This window comes from Ornithorhynchus anatinus, chromosome X3, assembly GCF_004115215.2.
Source record: "Ornithorhynchus anatinus isolate Pmale09 chromosome X3, mOrnAna1.pri.v4, whole genome shotgun sequence".
NCBI classification, from domain to species: Eukaryota; Metazoa; Chordata; class Mammalia; order Monotremata; family Ornithorhynchidae; genus Ornithorhynchus; species Ornithorhynchus anatinus.
In genome coordinates this window covers 12304355-12328561 of record NC_041751.1, presented here as the reverse complement: position 1 = coordinate 12328561, position 24207 = coordinate 12304355, and the positions used below count along the sequence as shown (strand labels likewise).

The 24207-nt window shown below is 43.4% G+C and overlaps 1 protein-coding gene across 5 annotated transcripts in view; it reads left to right on the top strand.

The window, feature by feature from the left end:
• RETREG1 (reticulophagy regulator 1) overlaps window positions 1-24207 on the top strand; it is a 79261-nt gene that overhangs the window by 36018 nt on the left and 19036 nt on the right. Inside the window, exon 1 of one of the 5 annotated variants that reach the window (XM_029053883.2) lies at window positions 1817-1902. The exons of 3 other annotated variants lie outside the window; for them this stretch is intronic. In XM_029053883.2, coding sequence (XP_028909716.1) covers window positions 1832-1902 — 71 coding nt within the window. In that variant the 5' untranslated portion in view covers window positions 1817-1831. Of the gene's footprint in view, window positions 1-1816; window positions 1903-16610; window positions 16847-24207 lie in introns of those variants that run through there. One more of the 5 variants, XM_007655518.4, reaches the window with a different exon arrangement.

Below are 24207 nucleotides of genomic sequence, written 5' to 3'. Positions count from 1 at the left end.
CTACATTTAAAAGGCTGTTACTTTTAGAAGAGTTCCTTTGTCATCAGCACTCAAACATAGTTTGAAAGGGAAAAACAGACGGAACTGTTCATTTAACAATTCTGAATGTCCAAATGATTCCCAAATTACCTTATAAATTTTGAAAGTTACTCAAGAAAAAAATACAAATTTTTGAGGGCAAATAGTGATGATATGTAATGAAAATTCCTCAGCAGATGCATTCGATCTGATTTCTCATGTCTCTTTTAGCAAATGTAAGCTCTAGATCATAAGCTCGTTGTGGGCAGAGAATGTGTCTACCAATTCATTCATTCAGTAGTATTGATTGAGCGCTTACTATGAGCACGGGGAAGCAGCGTGGCTCAGTGGAAAGACCCTGGGCTTGGGAGTCAGAGGTCATGGGTTTGAATCCCGGCTCAGCCACTTGTCAGCTGTGTGACTATGGGCAAGTCACTTAACTTCTCTGTGCTTCAGTTACCTCATCTGTAAAATGGGGACTAAGACTGTGAGCCCCACGTGGGACAACCTGATTACCCTGTATCTACCCCAGCGCTTAGAACAGTGCTCTGCACATAGTAAGCGCTTAACAAATACCAGCATTATTATTATTATGTGCAGAGCACTGTACTAAGCACTTGGAATGTACAATTTGGCAACAGATAGAGACAATCCCTGCCCAGTGATGGGCTCACAGCAATTCTGTTGTATTTTACTCTCCCAATCACTGAACTAAGCGTTTACTGTGGCACTCGATTGATCAATTTAATGGAAATGTGAAAACACATCAGGAACTTATTGTTTGAGGATACTTTTTTTTTGCTTTTTAGAGTGGATGTGATTGAAATTCTCATTTATGGGATAAAACTAGGGAGCGCTGTTTTCTAGTGTGTCCCACAGTGAGGTGGAGGTGGATGGAGTGGAAGAAGAGTAGAAGCGTGTTGTAGTAGGATAAAAGAATAGGTAAGACTTGAAGAAAGGTTGCTTTTTGACCTTTGCTAGTTACTTGGCTCACTAAGCACTGGCATTAGATTACGAAACATGTTCTGGAAATTATTTACAGAGGGCACAAGTCCCGTTGGTGACAGCTTATTTCTAGGTGTCGGGTGCCAAAGTTGGACTGTGATGACATTTGGGGGTGTGCTTCCCAGCACCCCATCTGATTAGCCTCTGAGTTGTAATAAATCTCCTAACGTGTCAGAGCAGACCACATGAGTGTATCATCTTGTTTATTCTCTTCTAGACCATTTCAACATAGAACCAAGACCAGGCCTCCCCTCTGTTTTCCCCATTCCCTGTTCTGGTCTTGTTGTTCTACACAACTGGAGGAAAATAAGAGCTTATGCTTTTCAAGGAAATGGTTCCTTCTTTAAGCCAGACCTCTGCTTGCTGTATTTACCCCAGAGAGTGTATCTAGTTCCTGACGCCCATCCTTCAGAGTCTCCAGTTATATTTTTACTCACCACCTGAAGTATCTTGGAAAGCAGAGGGTGTCAGTTTTGCTCTCACCACTTGGCTTAACTAGTCTCTTTGCCCTGGTTAGATTTCATGTATTTGATTAAGGTGGTGGTCGTAGCATTTTGCCTTCAGGCTAAAGTCCCAATTCTGGAAGTACTTTGGAAGACTATATGTCTGTGGGATGTATAGTTCCTCAGAGGAATATATATTTATAATAAGGTGGTCTTGTTTGAGATAGCACAAGTTGTCTCTTAAAGGATGGTGCCCTACAGACAAATCAATCATTGTCTAATTTGCGAATGTTGCTCTTCAAATTCTCCCCAGGGTCACAAGTTGGATTTTTGACATGATTTGAAGCAAATTAAATTACCATCCCATGAAAGGGGATGAATTTTGTTTCTTTGTCAACTCACTGACAGAAACTGAAAATGCAGATACATCAGGGAGGTAGGTGGTGGCACTTCTAGGTATATGGCAAATAAAGGTCACACATACATTCACTTTTACTCCTGTGGCCTGAGAATAGGTGTGTTTGTCCCTTTCGAGGGTAGCAAGGAACAGGGACAGGGGTCAGGTAGGGTCAGGCTGTAATCAATCAATAATTGATATTGTTTGAGCACTTACTAGGTGCAGAGCACTGTTCTAGGTGCTTGGGAAAGTACCATAGAGTTCTGCTCCACTAAGTAGGAGCAGGTGTCGGGGAAGGAGGTTTGCATTTGAAATGGAGAGGACAGGTTTTAGTTCCTCCTCAGACTGAGGAGCTGGTACCCGGGAAGGACATATCAGTATGGGGCTTGGGGTCGGGCTATAATTGGGGAAGGGGCAACTGAAGCTTGACCTGGTGCAGCATTCCTACTGAGTCAGTTGTTTTTTTTTAAACCACCAATTTACAGCCAGGAACTAATATCAAAGGGTGAAGCAGGTTGGTTGTTAAGAGAAGCGGGGTGGGAAGGAGAGAGGATCAAAATCCACTTTCTCTTTAAGCAGTCTTGTCTTCCAGATGGTCACATTTGTTCTTTTCCCCTTCATGATAAAGTTCAGATTTGCAAGATTCTTGGCAAAGTAGTAGTAATTGTATTTACTGAGTACCTATTGAGCACAACACACTGGACTAAGCACTCTGTATGCTTGAGGCCTCGACAGGTAAGCAAGAATGGGGCTGATCAACCAACCAATTAATGCTTTTTCCAAGAACCGGCTGTGTGCACATCACTGTACTAAGCACTTGGCATGCTTGGGGTGAGAAACAGGAAAAGAAAATGGGGTTGATGGGGAGGATTATTGGCTTTAGTAACTAACCCTGTTGTACTAACGCTCTAGTTCAACATTTCTCCTATACCCAATTGAGAGAATTCCTGTTCCTCTGGAAGTTTTTCTGACCATCCTAATGGTTAGAGCACAGGCCTGGAAATCAGAGGGACCTGTGTTCTAATCCCATTTCTGCCGCATGTCTGCTGAGTGACCTTGGTGCAAGTCACTTCACTTCTCTGTGCCTCAGTTACCACATCTGTAATTAGCTTGTATCAACCCCAGCCCATAGTACACTACATGGTACATAGTAAGTGCTTAACAAATACCATTAAAAAGTTAATTTTAGGAAAACAGCCATAGGCATTCTTCTTCAAGGGCAGGAGGTAGCCACCATTGAAGTGTAAACTCCTTGGGGGCAAGGAATGTGTCACTTCTCTGTTTTGTAGTCTCCAAGCATTTGGTTGCAGTGTTCTTCAACAAGAGGGTGCTCAATAAGTAGTACTGCCATATTAATAAGCCATAATCTAAGCATGAATGTGAAACAAGAGTACAGAAATACCCTGGGCTACCCCTTGTGATTCATTCACACATCATCACATGGAGTGTCTGTCCTTGCTAGTTGGCCAAAACAAGCACTCTGCTCTTTCCACTCACTCTCCCTGTACTACTAAGCCTCCCATCGGTTCAGTGTAGAGCCTGGGGACATTGGTTGAGTGCGGAACGCTTAACACTTGAGCTGGATAACCTTTGGGAGAAGCCGCTCTGATTTCCTCAATTGATTTCTGAGGTACTGGAATGTAAAGATGTCTCACACTAGTCACCCATTTTGGGCAGAGCTCAGCCAAAACACTTAATGACCCTGTCGGTTCTATCGTGCTTCTGTGTGTGTTCAGAGAGAACAAAGCTGACAGTGAACTGCTATTAAGGTAGACAACTAGGTTGGAGAGCTAGGACCAATAGCCCCTTGACATTATCGGTTTTATGTTGTTGTTGTTTTTTTGGTCTCACGATTGGCTCATTGTTCCATTTAGCTTTAGAATCTAACTGACTGCTTTTTGAGTCAGTCAATCATATGTATTGAGAGCTTACTATATGCAGAGCACTGTATTAAGTACTTGGGTGAGTACGATATAATAAGAAACAGGCACATTCCCTGCCCACAACAAGCTTGAACAGGGATTGTGTCCAGCCTGATGAACTTGTACCTACCCCAGTGCTTAAAACAGTGCTTGACCCACAGTATGCGCTCAACAAATACCAATCATTATTATGTGGTTTAGTGGAACGGATCACATTATTATTATTATTATTCTGTGGTTTAGTGGATCCTTGCTTCCCTGGCTTCCCACAGTCTCCACTTTCGAATACAGCATGGAAAGGGTGAGAGAACCCACAGCGACTGCAGCCCAACCAACTGAGAAGCTGCATTGCAATAATAATAAAAGTCGGTTCTGAAACATGTTTCGATCAATCCGTCATATTTCTTGAGGCACTTACTTTATGCACGATGCTGTATTAAGTGCTTGGAAGAGGACAGTATAACAGAGTTGGTAGACATGTACCCTGCCCTAAGGAGCTTACAGTCTAGAGGGCGAGACAGACGTTAAAAGAAATTGGGATATGTAGCTAAGAACTGTGGGGTTTAGGGTGGAATGAATAAAGGGTGCAAATCCAAGAACAATGCACAAGGGAAAGGGAGTAGGGGAAATGAGCTTACTTTGGGGAGACCTCTTAGAGAAGATGTGATTTTAAGAAGTCTGTTCTGTGTATGACTCCAAGACTGTTGACGCACAGTAACCGTTCCAAAGCCTCCTTTCCATGTGGCTTCCACCCCCATCCTCAGCATGCTATAGCTGTCTCCTTTGAGGACGGAGCGTGGGCGTGGGCACGGATGAGGTCGTCACTGTTCAGTCTCTAGTCTGTGAGCTCGTTATGGGCAGAGAATGTATGCTAATTCTGTTGTACTCTCCCAAGTGCTTAGTACCGTGCTCTGCACATAATAAGCGCTCAATAAATACCATTGATTGATGGATTCAGGCCAATCTGTTCCTGGAAAGAGGGTGAGTGTTACTGTCCACTCGTGTGCGTGTTAGGGGTACGGAGGGCGGCGAGAGGGAAGCTGAATGAGTGTGAGACGTTTCACCAGCTACTCTCTACCCCATGAAATGGAACAGCAGCCAAAGTCATTCACAGCCGATTCCGCCCCTGTGGACGGGTTGACTCTTCTCTGTGAGCGTGCTGATTGTGTGGGGGTCAGAGTGGATTTCCACCCACCCTACGCACTCAGACATGGGTGATGGTGGCAGCAGAGCAGTTGTCCATAGAAAGCCCTTCTGTTTTGTGCACATACCCAAGTTGTGCCTCCCTCCAGTATGAAAGGCTCTTCTTTGTTGCTGGGACTGAAGGAACATTGTTCTATTACAGTCCCTTCAGGGTCCCTCATTGCCCATAACCTATCATGTACAGAGATCTCTCAAGGGGTGGGCAGAGGGTGAGACGGGCCACTGGTTGACCCACAGTTCCATTCTAACCCACTCATTATTGTGGTAGCTAAAGTACCACTTTCTTCCTCTCCTCTTCTCGGCCTCCTCCACCTCCGGACCCCTCTTTCTCTGTTTGGGACAATAGCCTCTCATCTGCTGAGAGATCAGATGGTTTCCATTGGCATCGCAGTCTGTGCTCTTCAGGAAAATGAATTCCTAAAGTTTTTTTACTTCATCGAGTGCAGTTACATACACAATATTATGTTAGGTTGCTATTTGTAGCAATGATATCCAGCCTCCATATCCAGGTGGAGTGTTTCCTTTCACTCTGAAAAAAGAACAAAGCATTAAGTGGAATGTATTTACATAACTCTTTTCTTTATGGGTAACATCTTGTAACAGTGATTAATTTGCATCCGGGGGGTTCAGGTAAAAACCAGGGAAATGCTAACACATTAATCCAAGCACTTATCCTATCCCGCCTTGATTATTGTATCAGCCTCTTTGCTGATCTCCCTGTCTCCTGTCTTTCCCCACTCCAGTCCACACTTGACTCTGCTGCCCAGATTTTTTTTCAACAAATGCATTCAATCCACGTTTCCCCACTCCTCAAGCACCTCAAGCAGTTGCCCATCCACCTCCACATCAAACAGAAACTACTTACCATCAGCTTTAAAGCACTCAATCACCTTTCTCCCTCCTACATCACCTTGCTGCTCTCCTACTACAGTCCAGCCTGCACTCTTTGCTCTCTAATGTCGACCTACTCACTGTACCACGACCTTGTCCATCTCGCCACCTGCCTCTTGCTCAAGTCCTTCCTTTGGCCTGGAATACCCTCCCTCTTCATATCCAACAGAAAATTACTCTCCCATCTTCAAATCCTGACTAAGTCCTCATTTCCTCTTCTCCCACTACCTTCTGTTGCCCTGCTTTGCTCCCTTTATCCACTCCACTTCTTCAGCCCCACTGCATTTATGTACATATCTGTAATTTGTTTACATTATTGTCTGCCTCCCTCTCTATCCTGTAAGCTTGTTGAGGTCAGGGAACGTATTGTGTTATTGTACTCTCCCAAGCACTTAAAACAGTGCTCTGCATGCAGTAAGTGCTCAATAAATTTGACTGTTTTTTATTTAGCTCTGGGAAAAGTCTTATTTCTGGGTGATTGAAAGATTCAAGAACTTAGTTATTCTGCTGGTGGAGGATCCTAAATGCACACAGAGGTGAATCTGAGCTAATAGTTTTTTAATTCAAGCCCCCTGAGTGTAAGTGCAATGGAATTTAGGAGGGGTGGGGATGCCATTTTCAAGGGGATCCAATGGACGATAAAGGATATGAAATGAGCCTTCATGCAATGACTAATCACTTAATCCTATTTACTGAGTGCTTATTGTGTGCAGAGCATTGTACTGTAAGTGCTTGGGAGAGCACAATAAAACAGAGTTGGTAGACAGGTTCCCTGCCCAAAAGGAGCTTGCAGTCTAGAGAGTTCCCCACTCCTGATGATCATGAGAGTCTGTGTTTCTGGGCCAAAGATTATTGCAGGGACCAAAAGAGTCTCACCATGTTTTTGCACCATCGTAGGTGAAATCCTACTCTCAAGTCCAATGATTAGCCCTGCTAACTGCTTCTGGGGCCTTAGGTTATTCAGTGTTTTTCTACCTCCTGAAGAGTTTCTGTTTGACATGGGCCCCATATCTAGAGTTAACCTACACTGTGTCTTCAGTAAGCAGATATGACTTTCAGATTTGGTATGTCCGAAGTTATATCATTTTACCACAAATACTAGGATAGAAATGACTCTCCTCACTAGATTTAACTCTGCTTCCAGGCACACATGCCTAATTCACATGAGTGGCTGTGATATATGACTATGTCTACTCGAGGACAGGATTTGGAACAATTGCTGTGTGTCAACAGTCTTTAGTTTTAAAAAAGTACCGCTTTAACATGGACTTACAACACAGATCATGTTTCAGAATCAACTTTTATCACTGTTGCCGTGCATCTTCTCAGTAGAATTCAGAATATGACATCAAGTTTGGATAGAGGAACCCATTTCTTTAATGTGCTAAGTGACTATATTTGCACCTGGAGCCATGAGCTTGATTTGTACCTAATGTGATATGGGCTAATAATATACAAGGGTGGCCCACATGCACAGAATGGTTTCAGTCATAGCAACACAATATTTATCCTCACTGCAGAGAACCAAACTGCTAATTAAAGCTTGCAATCTTTTCCAAAGCAATAGCCAATGCATCGCTCCTTTTCCCACTGCCCATTACTCAACCAGAGCAGCTGAGCTGTAGGAAGTGTTCCTACAGGTTGTTTTTCTCAGGAGCTATTAATTTAGCAATTATTCTACTTCTATAAATATTTTCCCGTGTGAAGGTAATAGCAGCCACGTGACGCTGAGCTTGTTGTGGGCAGGAATGTGCCTATTTGTTGTTATTTTGTACTCTCCCAAGTACTTAGTACAGTGCTTTGCACACAGTAAGTGCTCAATCAATGCGATTGAATGAATGAATTAATGAATGACATGGTCCGTTTTAACTTGGTGCAGTTCCTAGTGACTGTGCTACCTTATCCCAGTAGATCATAAGCATCTGTAGGGCAGGGATCATATCTAACAGTTTTTTGCATTGTACTCTCCCAAGCGTTTAATACAGTGCTCTGCACACAGTAAGAACTCAATGGATACAATTGACTGGTTGATTTGATTCTGTTTTTTAAAAAAGTAACAGGACAGACCCTCGGTTCTGCCATAACATGTGTTTTTCTTAAGTGTCTTGAATCAAGTGTGATGGTAGAATGTTTAATGTGGGTTCCGCGAGACTGCAGACCTCATGTTGTAGGAGACCAGAGTGCGCAGTTATGTATGTTTTCGCCGCTTGGATAGTTATATTATTACTAGCACTAAATTTCTATTCTTGGTAGTCCTCAAGTCACTGTGACTGGGCCAAAGCTCATCCATCTTTGATGACGAAGAACTCCACCATTCAATAGAGAGACATCGTATTTTCAGAGCATGGCATAAGCAACTGCCTCCAGGGGTTCCCCATCCACCTCTGCATCAAGCAGGAACTCCTTAACATTGGCTTTAAAGCACTTAATCTCTTTGTCCCTTCCTACCTTACTTCACAGATTAGTGCCCCACTAATGTCTTTCTCCCCTTCTATACTGTAAACTCACTGTGGGCAGGGAACATGTCCACCAACTCTATTGCACTTTTTCAAGCGCTTAGTACAATGCTCTGCATATAGTGAGCACTCAGTAAGAGCCACTGATGATAATGATGATGCCTGATGTCTCTTTACTATGATCCATTAGATCAGATTTAACTTTGTAAATATACTATAGGAAAGTTTTATTGTGTTTGCTGTTTAACCCTGTTGCTGTTGATGAAGCACTGATTGGATTTGGGAGGACTGTTTGTGTGATGAGTAATCACTTATTTGATGTAGTAGTTAAATTAGTTTGTGGATAATAATTACTCAGCTTTATTCCTCTTCTGCTTGGATCTCTTCTCCTTCACCACTCCATGGATCCTGTAGACCCTTTGACAAATCATTTTCCCCCTCGATGGTAGAAGGTTGGGCCCAGTATTGATAATGTAGCTGGTTTTATTATTTATTTTGCATATAGTCTAGCAACAATTGCTTCTACATTTTTCTCCCTTTCTGATGCCTCTGGCCAGCTCAATGCTATCTCCAGAAGGAGGGAGCGGATGATTATAGAACATGAAACTCTATTTCATTTTTTCTTCACATTAAACATTCGGTCCAAGTAGTGATAGACATGGTCTCTGCCCCTCAAGGGGCTCACATTCCAGTCTCAAGGGGTGATAAAGGAAGCCAAGTCTTGGCGAGAATGAAATTTGTGGATTAGCTGTGGATTCCAATTAGGATGATAATAATTTATAAGTACTTAATGCTTACTATGTGCTAAGCACTGTTCTAAGTATTGGGGTAGATACAAGATAATCAGATTGGACACAGTCCCTGTACCACAGAGGGTTCACAGTCTTAATCCCCATTTTGCAGATGAAGGAACTGAGGCACAGAGGAGTGAAGTGACTTGCCCAAGGTCACACAGCAGACAAGTGTCAGAGCTAGGATTGGAATAATAATGATAGTATATAAGTGCTTTTTATGTGCCAAGCACTGTTCTAAGCTCTGGAGTAGGTACAAAGTTGTCCCACGTGAGACTCACAGTCTTAATCCCCGTTTTACAGATGAGGTAACTAAGGCACAGAGAAGTTAAGTAACTTGCCCAAAGTCACATAGCTGGTAAGTGGCAGAGTTGGGATTAGAACCCACAACCTCTGACTCCGAAGCCCGTGCTCTTTCCACTGAGCTGTGCTGCTTCCCTATTAGAACTTAAATCCTTCTGACTCCCAGGCCCAAGCTCTAACCACTAGGCAATCCTGCACATGTGCACTATTTCCACCACCAGTTGAGACTGAGAAATACTGTGCTTGGTTCTTATGAATTCACGATAGGCTTTCCGTCGGCCGACCTGTCTCCCAAGCAGTAATCTACAAAATGTCCCTGTGAGCCAGCTGGAAGTCCCGCAGGACCCTATCCCTTGTACCAGGGGACCGGATAGGTAACTTTTCCCACAACGCCATCGTCGGGGAAGGTGGGCCTCAATAATGGGGGGCGGGGGCAAGGCGGAGCCTCTGACCAGTGGGTCTGTGCTGAATAAATGTGGAAATGCATTGCATTTCCCTGCCTCGCTTGTAAGCTTCCAACCTGGAGTCTCCATTTCACTTTAGCTATATTTAGGGCCTGAGAGGATGTTTACAATTTGACCAGTGACGATGGGCAGGCAAGTTGGGACAATGAGGTTATCTGATGTGAAATGACACCCCTCTGAAATGGGTGAATGGAAATTAAAAATAAATCAGTGGGCTCTCTTAAGCATAAGCACACAGTTGTCCTCAGAAATGTCCCCAGAGATAATACTGATGGAAAAAACTTGGGGGCAGAATTGGGGACACTAGCCTTGTGAAAAATCAGAAGAAGCCATGTGCGTGCATGTGTGTGTGTGATTGTGTACATGTGCGAGAGAGAGTGAGAGACCCACCAACCGACTGACCAATCAACCGCTTTGGGCAATCAGCCGCTAAGTCCAGAACAGAGATTCCTGCTGCCCGGATCATTATTCTAAAGCATCATTTTGTACACATCCCTCCCCACTTTTCAAAAACTTCTAATGGCTACCCATTCCTCCCTACATAAAGCAGAAACTCCAGTCCATTGGCTTTAAGGCCCTCAATCACCTCTGTCCCCAACCTTTATCCTTACTCTTCTCCCACTACACTCCAGCTTGTACGCTTCACTCCTCTCAAGTCAACCTACTCATTCTCATCTTTCTCACCACTGACCTGTATTCTGCCCTCCATTCTGCCTACAACTTCCGCCCCCTTATATGCGACAGACCAATATTCTCCCCTTCTTCGAAGTGCTTGTAAAATCTCATTTCCTATAGGTGGTCTTCCCGATTAATTTCTCATCTCCCCACCCTGTATGTCCCCTATCACCACCTCAGGACATCTGTGTTATCTAAACCCTTAGGTACTCGCCCTCTCCCCACGTAGCATTTATATTCATATATTTATATTCTATTGCTTCTCCCTATTTGTCATTCACTGTAGTGTTTGTCTCCATTATTTTTTTAAGATCCTAGAGGCACGGGTGTGTCTACTAATTGTATTGTACTCTCCAAAGTGCTTAGTATAGTGGTCTGCACAGAGAAAGTACTCAGATACTATTGATTAATTGATTGGCGCCTCCAGCTTAAATAGGGAAAATGGCAGGGGAGGATGAGAAAACAAAGAGTTGGGTTCATTTGTAGCTGCCAGCTGCTCCTGGGTAAGAAAGAAACAAAGCCATTCATTTGGAGGAGGAAGCCCGCCCTGGGGGAAAGTTAAAACAGATGGCAGCTAACTGTGTTAGAGAAATTTTATTTTTGGAGTAATTAGAATTATAAAAGCAGACTTAGAGCAGAGACCTGAGCTACAGGATCCCCATTTCCTTGGCCTGCCGCTTTTCCGATCGAAGCTTTTGGTAGCTTCTCGTCTGAGATAGGCATAGGCTTGGGTCAGCCTGTGTGTCCTGAGCCCAACGTGGGCGGTCTGCCTGCCTTTCATTTGGGGTCTCCTTGGGTGGCGGTGCTGCCCTTCCTGTGTACAAGTTGCCTGACCCCACAGCAATTATGATATACGTCTTTATAAATGATATATGATACATTTTTTGTATTAATGTCAATCTCCCCCTCTAGACCGTAAGCTCTTTGTGGGCAGGGAACATGTCTACCAATTTTATTGTCATGTGCTCTCCCGAATATAGTACTCTGCACAAAGCACTCAGCAAGTTGATGATGCTGATAGACATTGTACAGCACTACAGCCACACTAAAAATCTTTCTTGGACCTGTTTAGTGATGCTACTGCTGCTAGAGCCCACAAATAATTGTGGGGTCTAAGTGCTTACTACGTGCTAAGCATTCATTCATTCAGTCGCATTAATTGAGCACTTACCGTGTGCGGAGCACTGTACTAAGCACTTGGGAGAGTACAATATAACAATAAACAGTCACATTCCCTGCCCACAAAGAGCTTAGGTGCTTAGTGTTGGGGTAGATACGGTCGATCAGTTAGTCGTTGGTGTTTAATGAGTGCTTACTGTGTGCAGAGCACTGTACTAAGTACTTGGGGAAAGCACAATATAATAGAGTTGGTAGACGTGATCCCTTCCGACAAGGAGTCTACAGGGGTGACAGACATCAAAATAAATTATAGATGGGCATAGAAGAGTATAAGGGTATTTCCATAAGTGCTGTGGGACTGGAGAGAAGAGCGAAGTGCTTAAGGGATTCAGCACAATCAGACCAGATACACTTTCTGCCCTTTGTGAGGTTCATGAGCTAAATAAAAGGGAGAACAGGAATTCCCTTTTTTTACATAAGGAAACTGAGGCACAGAGAAGATAAGGGACTTGCCCAAGGTCATTCAGCAGACTAAAGGCAGAGTTGGAAAGAGAACTAAACCCTTCTGACTCTGAAACCCGTGTCCTTCCCACTAAATGTTACCCGTGATTCCTTGACTGTTGGCAATGAATCAATCGATGCAGTGCAATAGAAAGTGTGTGCATCTCATAGTCACTCTCCAATTGATGAATAGTGTATCGTCCACCTTGGAGAGAAGATCATACCCCCTTCCTACTAGGCTGGGCCTGGGCCTGGACCTCACAATCCAGAAGGGAGAGAACTAGTCGATCCAGACGAGCCTAGGGCTGGGCCAGGGCTGAGAATCTGAAGTTTCTGCAGGGCTTTACTCCGACTATCATTTTCACTCTCCTTAGAAGAAGGAGGAATTCTGAATTTGATACACTGATTGACCTGTAGTCAAGGAGGAAATGACATGGACGCAGTGACCTGCACAACAGAGAACACTAGTTGTGGTTTTCGACAGAGGGATGCAGTTAATGATTTAAACCAGATGCCCATCCCAGGATGAATATCTTAATGTAGAAACCAAGTGTTGTCCTTAACCACCTGTTTAAACCTGTTGATTTTATATTTAGAGAAAGCATTTCCCCCTTTAAGTTCTCACCCAGAGAAGTGTAAGTTTGCAATGATCAGCTCTTCGATAACGAGAGTTGTGTTCTCCAAGAGCTTCACATTCACAAAAAGTCATGTTAAGAAGCAGCATGGCCTAGTGGAAAGAGCTCGAGCCTGGGAGTCACAGGACCTGGATTCTAAATCCCAGTTTTCTATTTGTCTGGGCTGTGTGACCTTGGGCATGTCACTGAACTACTCTGTCCCTCATTTACCTCATCTTTGAAATGGGGATTAAGACTGTGAACCCCTTGTGGGACATATACTCAGCGCTTAGCTGTGTCTGGCACATAGTAAGCACATAACAAATACCATTAAAAAAAAAAAGAGAAAAGAAGGCCTGTTTTGACTACAGTGAGCACATGCACAGAAATATCTTGTATGACTCCCACATCACCCTTTATCCAGTTAGCTAGGTGCTGTGTTCTCCAGTTCCCCTTTGTTCTGATTCTCCGATTCCTCAACTACATTCTGCCCAGAATGCAAAATGAAAACAAGTATTATGTAGAACTTACCGTATCTAGAAGAGGGGAAGAGACACTTAAAATATTGTGGTGTTTATCTGAATAGTAGCATAGCATATATAGCTATCTTTCATTTTGGAAGATGACTTCTGACAGTGACATCCTATTCATGTGTGTGGGTGTAACTGATTAGATTTATGCATGACCAACTATCCATTCTATTATTCCTTTGCTGCATTGATCTCTCTACTGCCTGTTTGCAAGCCTGCCTCTTAGTACCATGCATCCTATCTGATTGTCTTATATCTATCCCAGCGCTTAACACAGTGCTTGGATTATTAGTAAGGACACGATGGATACCACAGTTATTGTTATCTTTGCTCAAGGAAAGTCACTTCTCTCCCAATTGCTGCCAATCAGTCCATCATATTTATTGAGCATTTGCTGTTTGCAGAGCATTGTACTAAGCATTTGGGAGAGTACCATATAACAGAGTTGGTAGAAAAGGTCCCTGTTCACAACAGGCTTACAGCCTAAAGTGGCTTACAGCTGCCTTTATTATTTTAACATTTTGATGATAGTTGATTGATGGGAAACCCCAAAACCCGAAATTAAAATTAAAAGCTACCCAAGTAGATTCAGGTTATTTTATGAATTTGTCCTAATTATATAAAGCTGAACTTAGTTGCTTTAGTGTATTCCTGAGTTAAATTGTCAGCAATCCTGCTGTTGCCCCTGGAAGTGAGTTGTATTTTTGATTTGAAGTCATATGTCATTTGGTCTTTTAAAATGTACTGTGTGTATATATATACATATTATATATATATATATATATTCTGGGGATGAGGGGTGTCTTTACTTCTCCCAGGAAAGAGTCCGGAGTTCCTTGCGTAATGAGTCAGTTTGCTTGCATCAAAATACTTCTTGCTCCAATATATATCCCTCACTTCAAAACCAAGATTAGGGTATTAAATTTTGGATTACCACAGAAATAAATAGCCCAAATTAAGCGGGATTATTTTAATATTTCTCTGCATACCAACAATACCTGCAAATTTGATTATTTAGCCAAACATAAATGTCAGAAAGGAATAATATCACCAAAGAAATATTTGTCATGCAGATGTTCCTCTGTGTGAATCATAAAAGTAATAGCCAAAATCATGACAGTTTAGAAATTTAGATGAAATGAATTTAGGGATAATTATCCCATTTTGTTTGTCTACAATTTTAAGCAAATTTAAAAGAACATACTAATTACCCCTGAGTCAGAACTCCCCAGATCCATACCTTGTGAGCTAGATTTCAGTAGCGAAGTGACTCTCTGGCAAAGTTAAGCTGTGGACCCCTTCCAGGTCACTAGGGAACCACTTAGAACACCACAGTGGGGAAAAATAGCATCATCCAATTTTCCAGTTTTGGGGATCGTACATTGGCAGTTGTACATTGCTTGCGCATCACCTCCCTGTCTCCCTCAACACACCTTGCCCTCCCCTGATAAGGGGCTCAGAGGTCGGGGAAATGGCCGGGGGCAGGTAGAGCTGAGGTGATGTGTGTGTAGCTGGGAAGAGGGGACCAGGGGGAGGGAGGATGTTTTCTGTGAGTCAGTAGTTCTGTGTTGCATCCTTGATCTCCTAGACCCTAGAAGGTGCCCCAGTGGTGGAAGCATGGCATAGTTCTTTCAATCTACTTGAAAGAGGACAGTTCTAGAGGTACTCAGTGTGACAGTGCCATTTAATAACCATCAGCTCCACCATACAGCAGGTACTAAGAGAAATTCAGTACATTATACAATCAGAATATCAAGAAAAAATTAGGCTGGCCAGGAAAAAATTATCTGAGTGGAAATGTGAACATTAGAGGCAACACCCACTTCTCCAAGTACTACATGAGCAGGCCTCTGTTTTTCATTTCATTTGAAAGGAGTCGTTTCTCCTGGTCCAGAACATTATTTGGTTTCTAGTTTTTTAAAAATTGACCAGCCAAGATTTGAGGACACTCAACTCTCCCTAGCTTGTGAGCTCTAAAGGCATCTGACATTTGAGGAGGGAGTCTTGTGTTAAGTCAATTAGAAAACTGGTGCCAAATCAATAAATAGATCATTACTTAATAGAAACAAAATGGACATGTCGATTTTAAAACATTCAATGGGATATTTACATTTTTAAAAATAAAAGTCAATGCTGTCCATCGCATTTCTATTGATTATCCGTGCTGTTTAGTAGATCAACCCAGAACCTGATTTTGCCATATATTGCACCTAAAGAAAAGAGTTTTCACAGAATCTGGTAAAGATGTGTTCCATGAGCATGGAACGTTATAGGGATGTTCCATGGGATGTTACAGGCTATGTGGTCTAGTGGAAAGAGCAAGAGATGGGCTGTCAGGAGAGCTGGGTTCTAACCCGACCCAGCACTGCCACTGGCCTGCTGTGTGTCAGTCTTCTTCCTCTCTGAGCCTCAGTTTCCTCATCTGTAAAATGGGGAAAAAATAGATTGCGAGCCCAGGGTGGGAGGGACTCTCTCAAATCTGATAACCTTAAATCTCCCTCGGCACTAAGTACATAGAAACTGCTTAATAAATGCCATAATATTATTTGTTCTCACGTGAGACTTACTGAGAGGGATTCTGCCAGTGTTTGTCTGTTCCCTCTTCTCCTCTCCCCCACCCCACACACACATCGTGAAGAGCTGAATGTGGAAACCATTTTATCAAGTTGATAAACTAGAGTCACTCATACTTTGTGCTAGGAACTCCAGATGCTCCTGCCGCAAGAGGAGGGCTTTTCTTCTTTGTGAAAGGAGAGCTAGACCCAAGGGAAGAAACCCAAGTTTGTGTTGACATTAGCCCTTTGCATAAGAAGGAAAACTGTCTTTACTCCTGCTGAACTTCTGCTTACTGGACATTCGAGGCAGTAACCACCAGAACCTGCTGCTGTCAGAGTTTCGCCACCTCTGGCATCTTCCCCCTCACCCCCCCCCCATATGTAACATGAGGGAGATGAGATTTGATAGCCCGTGCTGAAATTTCTGGACCCCTGCAGGTAGATCTGTCCTTTGGGTTAGTGTCCTGCCTCACTGAGGGGGAAAAGAAAAGAGACCAGGCCTCGGTGAAGTCATACAAATAAAGGTTAATAACTGGGTGGTGATGCCTGCTCACACGACCACAGGAAAAATGTCTGGCAGCCAGGCTGTGCTTGCTACCCAACTGCCTGTCACAGTACTCTCAGTAAGAGGTGACCTGTTTATTTATAGCAGGAGCCAATCACAGCAAGCCACTCTGAGGTCCATTCACGATGAGCAGGCTCTGAAGAAGTTTGTAAACACCAACTTTCTGGGCAGGGAGCACTTTTCTCCGAAAACCATTTGGGAAAAGGAGTCTACTGCTGCCTTTCTGGTACCCCCCCCCCTTTTTTTTTCCTCCCCTCTGGGGACACCCCTCTCAAAATTGAGAAGAGAACACTTTATTTGGGATAATTAGCTGCAGTCTCGGTGGTTTTATTGCTGTATTTTTCCAAACAAGGGCTGAAATGCCTGAAGGTGAGGACTTGGGACAAGGTGAAAGGTATGGTGCTATTTCTACATTCCCAGTCGTTTTCATGTTCTATGATTTCTCTCCTGTTCTGTTTGTGTACAGTGATACATTGCAAATAAGTGACTAACCATATCCTCCCTCAAAATTGAAACCTTCCATGGCCATTTGTCCAAGAATATTAAGTCTTAAAGTTGATGCTACGATAACCTAATTTGTTTTTACAGAGTTTGTAGTACATGGATTATTCCTGTAAATGTTTATTCAACTGAGGCATTGAAAAATATCATTCTATCTAAAATGAGAGATGAGGTGTTAGTAAATCCTTTTTCTTAATTGAAATGTGGTTGAGAGGTGTCACTCCCCAAATGTAAAGGCTGCTGGATCTTTTGAAATAGTTTATATTTTCTAATCTGGTTGTTCTGGTTTTATGAAAACCAAAATCCAAAGCTTGTCAGAATTATAGTTGATCAGTTGGGATTAGCAGGCTGAGAACTTTATTGGTGTCTCTGAACATAGTTCTTGATTTGGGAACTACTGTCCTACTGGTACTCTTAAACAATGCTTTAATAGAATACTGAAAGATTCCTTATTACAGTCCTCCCAGACTCAACACCGAATCTTAATCGTAGGGCCTGAGAGATGAACTTGTCCCATGCCATGCCTTTAGGAATACCCTTCCATCTCAGGAAATTAAGCATCTCTCCTTTTCTTAAAGCATCTCCAAAGAAAGAGATTCCACCGAGGCTTGAAAATAACTGGCGTTTTTGGTCCTTCGAGAGAACTGGGCACAGGCTAGCTATAAATGTAGACCTTATTCTTCCATCCCAAACAATAATGTTGGTATTTGTTAAGCGCTTACTATGTGCAGAGCACTGTTCTAAGCGCTGGGGGACATACAGGATAATCAGGTTGTCCCACGTGAGGCTCACAGTTAAGCCCCATTTTACAGATGAGGGAACTGAGGCACAGAGAAGTTAAGTGACTTGCCCACAGTCACCCAGCTGACAAGTGGCAGAGGGGGGATTCGAACCCATGACCTCTGACTCCCAAGCCCAGCCTCTTTCCACTGAGCCACGCTACTTCTCTCCCTCCTTCCCTCTCTCTCCGGGTGATATGAGGTACCCTGAGGAGCTGAGAGGGAGGGAACAGCCTCCCTCTTCTGGTCCTGCTTTTCCATGGGAAGAAGTAATTATTCTCCAGACAACAATCACCATCTCTTCCTCCTCCTCAGCACCACCCCATCACATCTCTCTGGCAGATGCAGAGGGGTGTCATTTGTGGGGTACAGAGCAGAGGTGACAGCCCTCAGGGCAGAATGCTGGTGACACCCCTCCATTGTTCTTCCCTCTACCTCACCCCCCCCCTAAATATGAGGAGCAGCCTCGTGGCTCAGTGGAAAGAACCCGAGGTTAGGAGTCAGAGGTTGTGGGTTCTAATCCCAGCTCCGCCACATGTCAGCTGTGTGACTTTGGGCAAGTCACTTCACTTCTCTGTGCCTCAATTTCCTCATCTGTGAAATGGGGATTGAGACAGTGAGCCCCACTTGGTCCAACCTGATTACCTTGTATCTACCCCAGGGCTTAGAACAGTGCTTGGCACATAGTAAGCACTTAGCAAATGCCACGATTATTATTATTATTATTGTTACAGTCTAACACCAGAAGCAGAACCAGCTCTATTGCTCTCACTATTCTGTTCCCCTTTTAGAAGCCTCCGTGGGCTTATGACAAACTATTTCTGTCTCTCCACCCGGGGAGGGAGGGATAGAATTGAGCCGAAGGTATGCCTCAGATCACATCCAACACCAAAGTCATCTTTTTTACAACTTCCTGGATAAACTGAGTGTATGTAGTTAAATCAGGTAAGAGAAGCATTTTAAACTGATGATTTGGAGGGGAAGCCTGAGTAAGGATATGGTGGCTTACATAGAAGTGGGTTTAAGGAATGCAATGGTTAAAATAGGAGAGGGTCCATCAACGTTCTGGGTTCCAAAGAAAATAGAGGCCACTGACTCTTGAGGGAAAAAGGCCTTATGAAAGACAAGGGTGTTTCATTCTTTTTAAATCGGCACTAGAAAAACTATTATAATTTTTTTTGTCCAGCTGCATGTATATGTGGCTCATGTGAAGTCTGTGGTTATTTTGTGTGAGACTGTCTGGCAAAAAAGGCACTCAGGGTAGCCACTAGATGACAGCAACCTCCCACTTGCAGCCCTTTGCATAGGCACAGATTTATTCATTCAATTGTATTTATTGAGTGCTTACTGTGTGCAGAGCACTGTACTAAGTGCTTGGAAAGTACAATACGGCAATAAAGAGAGACAGTCCCTGCCCACAACGGGTTTATAGTCTAGAGGGATGCATATAAGTGTGTGTGTGTGTGTGTGTGTGTGTGTGTACCTCTTCTTTCCTTTCAAAGGTGATTAAGCTACTGGTGTGGGGGGTGTGTGTGTGTGGTGTCAGAAAGATTTGCATCTGACAGTCCACCATGGGCACATAAAGATTGTTGCTGGCTGCCATGAGAGCTCATTGCTGTTTTGGTCCCTGGCTCTTGGTAGCTCAACCTTCAGGAAGCCTCTGGTCAAGGAGAATGAGCCTGCTCACAATTGCTTCCCACCAGGCTAGTCCACCTGTTTCAGTGGTTTCCCAACACTGCACCCAATTCTCCTAGAACATGTGGGTTGTGTCTTGCAAAACCTCACACTAAGGAAATCTCCCTCCGTGGCACTTACGTGTTTTGGCGCTGCGCACATGCGTACAAGCAGTTTCCTTGGTAACACCCGCGCCCTGAGCCCAGACAGGATTGTGTTGTTGAAAGAACATTCCCTAATTGCGCTATAGATAAACCACATATTGAAAACACACTTTGTGGCTAAACCGAGTGGGTGGCTATGCTTTGCTGCGTTCTAAAAAAAATGTTTATTCTGACCTCCCTGCTTGTGAAAGCAGGGTGTGCCCCCCAACCCCTCAACCTTGAATTTGCCAGCAGCTGCCTGGGTACAATGCTACTGTCAGATCCTCTCTGCCACCCCCCTGATTCTGCCTGTCCCCCACCACCTCCAATGAAGTTGTGTCATTGCAAGCACAGCTTCAGTACTGCTGAGCCAAAGGGATTCCTCAACTTTATTGTTGGTCTTCTCTGAATTTGCCATTGGAGGTTGAAAATTGCTTGCAGCTGACATTAGTGAAACTATCCAAGAGCTGGATCTCGATCTCTCTCCTCTTTTTGTTTTTTGTTAAGCACTTACTATGTGCCAGGCACTGTATATTAAGCATTGGGGTGGAATTCAAGAGAATCAGGTTGGGGACACAGTCCCGCATGGGGCTCACAGTTTTAACCTCGATTTTAAAGATGAGGTAACTGAAGCACATAGAAGTGAAGTGACTTACCCAAGGTCATATACCGCAAACTAGTGGCAGAACAGGGATTAGAACCCAGATCCTTCTGACTCTCAAGCCTGTGCTGTATCCACTAAGCCAGCTGCTTCTTTCTGTGGTAGCTAGTCTTACTCTCACAGCCCCACAGGAGTTTAGACACTGCTATACCTTTCAAGACCTTCACGTTGGTGTGACATTTGATGCCCTCTTGTAGCAAATCTTGTCAAACACCTGAAAGCCATGCTGGCCTTTTTAAAAATTTGTTTTCTATTGCTTTGTCTGTTCTTGCATTATTGGCTAATGCATACCCCCAAGTAACATAATAGGGTCATAGCATTAGGCTCTGTATAACTGGTAGAAATATTTTGTCAGGGGAAGAGGTTTCGTGGAGCAGGCTGGGTATGTAACCCCAGGCAATTAATGAATTAAGTAGTTGTGTGACCTTGGGCAAGTCACTTAACTTCTCTGTGCCTCAGGTACCACATCTGTGAGCTCTATGTGGAACAGGGACTGTGTCCACTCTGATTAACTTGTGTCTACCCCAGCACTTAGTGAGTGCCTAGAGTATAGTAATCACTTAACAAATTCCATGAAAAAATTGTGTTTATTGAGCTCTTTCTGGGTACCGGGCACTGTGCTAAGCTCATGGGAGAGTGCAATATACCAGAGTTGGTAAACAAGTTCCCTGCCCATAAGGAGCTTAAAATCTTGGGGGTGGGGAGGCAAAACCTCATCTTGCTTCATCCTTTTGTGAGTCCACAGTGCCGTGCCAGCTCCAGGAAGCAATTAAGCAGTGTGGCCTACTGGGTAGACCACAGGCCCTGGAGTCAGAAGGTCCTGGGTTCTAATCCTGATTCTACCACTTGTCTGCTCTGTGACCTTGGGCAAGCCACTTAACTTCTCTGTGCCTCAGCTACCTCATCTGTAAAATGGGATCTGGACATAGACTGTGTCCAACCTGATTACCTTGTATCTATCCCAGTGCTTAGAACAGTCCTGGCACGTAGTGAGCACTTAACCAATCCCTTAAAAAAAAATTAAGCAGTTTGCTTGTCTTCTTGTATCCGGCTTCAAAAGTCAACATAGCAGTTCCCGGATTACTGTATCAAAGGGAGCCATTGACCTATCTTCCCCATATTTACTGATCACTTTTGATCTGTAACTTTTCCTCTCTTTTCTCTCTGTGGTGCTCCAGTCTATGCCTAAAGGAAGCATTTGGTTGAGACGTCAAGGTCACGCGTATAATATTTTTTCAGAAAATCATGCAGAGTAGTAAGCCATTGAAACGAGGCCCACTTGGTTTAATAGAGCCTTAAAAAGAACTTCTTTCAAAGAGACCACATTTTAGAATTGGTTTGAGTTTAACCAATTCTGCTACGTGAGAATGTGGCAAGTGGTTAAATTTTATTCAAATTGGCCATTGCAGTTTAAATAATGTGGCAAGTTTCTGGGAATTGAGTACGGTGTGATGTCACAGTAGCAACCAGTTGGCGGAACTAGCAAAGAACAGAGATGGGGCACAAAATAGGTGTATTTTTCACATGGTACTTCTTAAGCACTTACTATGTTCCAGGCACTGTACTAAACACTGGGGTAGATACAAGCTAATCAGGTTGGACACAGTCCATATCCCACATAGGGCTCACAGTTGTAATCCCATTTTATAAATGAGGTAACTGAGGCACATAGAAATTAAGTGACTTGCCCAAAGTCACACAGCAGATGAGTACTGGAGTAGAATTAGAACCCAGGTCTTTCTGACTCCCAATCTATGCTGTATTCACTAGGCCACACTTTTTCTCAGAGAAAGTTTAGAAGAAAATGTATTTTTTTCATGTCTATATTAATGGTAATGACCTTCTTCCAGAAAGACCATTAACCTTCTTGGCCCATTTCCCAGTCTCTGACTTAGAGTGGCATCTAAACACTTAACTTTGAATGACTGAGTGCTGTTTCATATCGATAACTTTAACTTTGTTCTAGCTTCCCTTGGACATTAGTGTGTGAAAGGGGAGCCTTCAGGTCTTTAGAGAACAGAATAATGTGAGGCAAGGTAAGGAACACCTCCAATTTGCTGAAGGAGCTTGGCCTTTGTTTCCTTTAAGTGGGGATGCAAATCATGTAAATGGACCTGAATGATTAAATCCAACCAGTAGCACTATTTGGAATTTGTATAGCATCCTCCCAAGGAACAAATAGGGTGAAACCCATCTGTGATAAATTGTTAATGGAAAAGGCTCATATTGCTGAATTATTCTCTTTGAACTCTTTATAGCTTTAGTGTATGAATTTGTACACTTGGTGTTGAATAATTTAATCGTATTTTGCTGAAATAATTATTGCAGTAATTATTTTTGGCCAACCCAAACCTCACAAGAGAAGCACAATTTGACTTCATTTCCGCCTGATTTCTGACAGATTAGAAATCGTCAAAGTGTTTTGAAATTGCTCCTTATTTCTTGTCCATCCAAATTTTACCCTGTTAGGAACCTCTTTCTGTTTTTCTACTAATGTAGAGATTTACATGTTGTTGTTTTTTCTCCAAACGTGGAACAGACCAGTTTGTATTTTCTGTCGGCACCATTAGGGTGCAATGAAGAGTAAGGTGGGAAGCTTGAAGTGCTCAGACTGACAAGATGCAGCCTCAGTGATTACCACTCTTAGGATCACATTTGTTTTAAACTCACTGATTTCCTACTAGATCTCAGCCCACACCCTCCACTCCTCTAACTACTCACCGTGCCTCCATCTTATCAGTCTCACCACTGACCCCTTTCCCATATCCTCTCTCTGATTTGGAATTCCCTCCCCTTCCTTATGCAGTAAACCACTACTCTCCCTACCTTCAAAGCCTTATTAAGGTCACATTTGTTCCAAGAGGTCTTCCCTAAGCCCTCATTTCCCCTACTCGACCTCCTCTCTGCATCTCTTATGCACTTGGGTCTCGGTAATCTCACTGTGGGCAGGGAATGTGTCCGTTTATTGCTATAGTGTACTCTCCCAAGTGCTTAGTACAGTGCTTTGCGCACAGTAAGCACTCAATAAATATGATTGAATGAGCGAATGCCCTTTAAAGCATTTGATAGTCACCCCAATCTCAACCCCATGGCATTTGATGTATATGGCATAGTGGATAGAGAACCAGCCTGGGAGTCAGAAGGTCATGGGTTCTAATTCCGGCTCCACCACTTGTCTGCTGTGTGAGCTTGGGCAAATCACTTACCTTCTCTGGGCCTCAACTAATTCATCTGTAAAATGGGGAGTGAGACTGTGAGCCCCACATGGGACAGGGACTGTATCCAACCTAATTTGCCTGTATCTACCCCAGCACTTAGTACAGTGCCTGGCACATCGTAGGCACTCAACAGATACCATTATTATTATTATTATAGCTGTAATTCATTTTATTGTCTGACTTTTCCTCTAGACTGTAAGCTCCTGATGGGCAGGAAATTTGTCTACCTTTCCTTGGTAACCCTGCCCACAACAAGCTCGCAGTCTAGGAAGTAGCTTTCCCTTGTGGTCACCAAGGAATGGGAGCAGATAGAAGAAGCAGAGTGAAGCATTTCGAGAGGTTTGAAGGCGGTCCAGAGTGAAAATCAGGACTGACGCTTGCTGGAGATGAGTCTTTTGTGCTTTCGAAGGTCAGCCATTCCCTTAATGACCGGCTATCATCATATGCTTCCCCAGTAAATGACTATTTTAATCAATTATAATATTTGGACCCTAAGTGATTCCCTCAGAGTCTTAAAGCCCCAATGGTTCCCTGCAAGGGTTACTCCCAGGCTGGCTTTCTCTCACAATACTGTAACCTTTTGAAGGCAGGAGTTGTGTCTACCTACTCCTGTTCCTACTCCCTCTTACCTAGACTGTGAGCCCCAAGAGGGACATGGACCCTGACCAAACTGAGAAACTTGTATCTACCCCAGCGCTTAGAACAGTGCTGACACCCAGTAAGCACTTATAAAATACTATTATTATCTTTATACTCTCTCAAGTGCTTAGTAAGGTGCT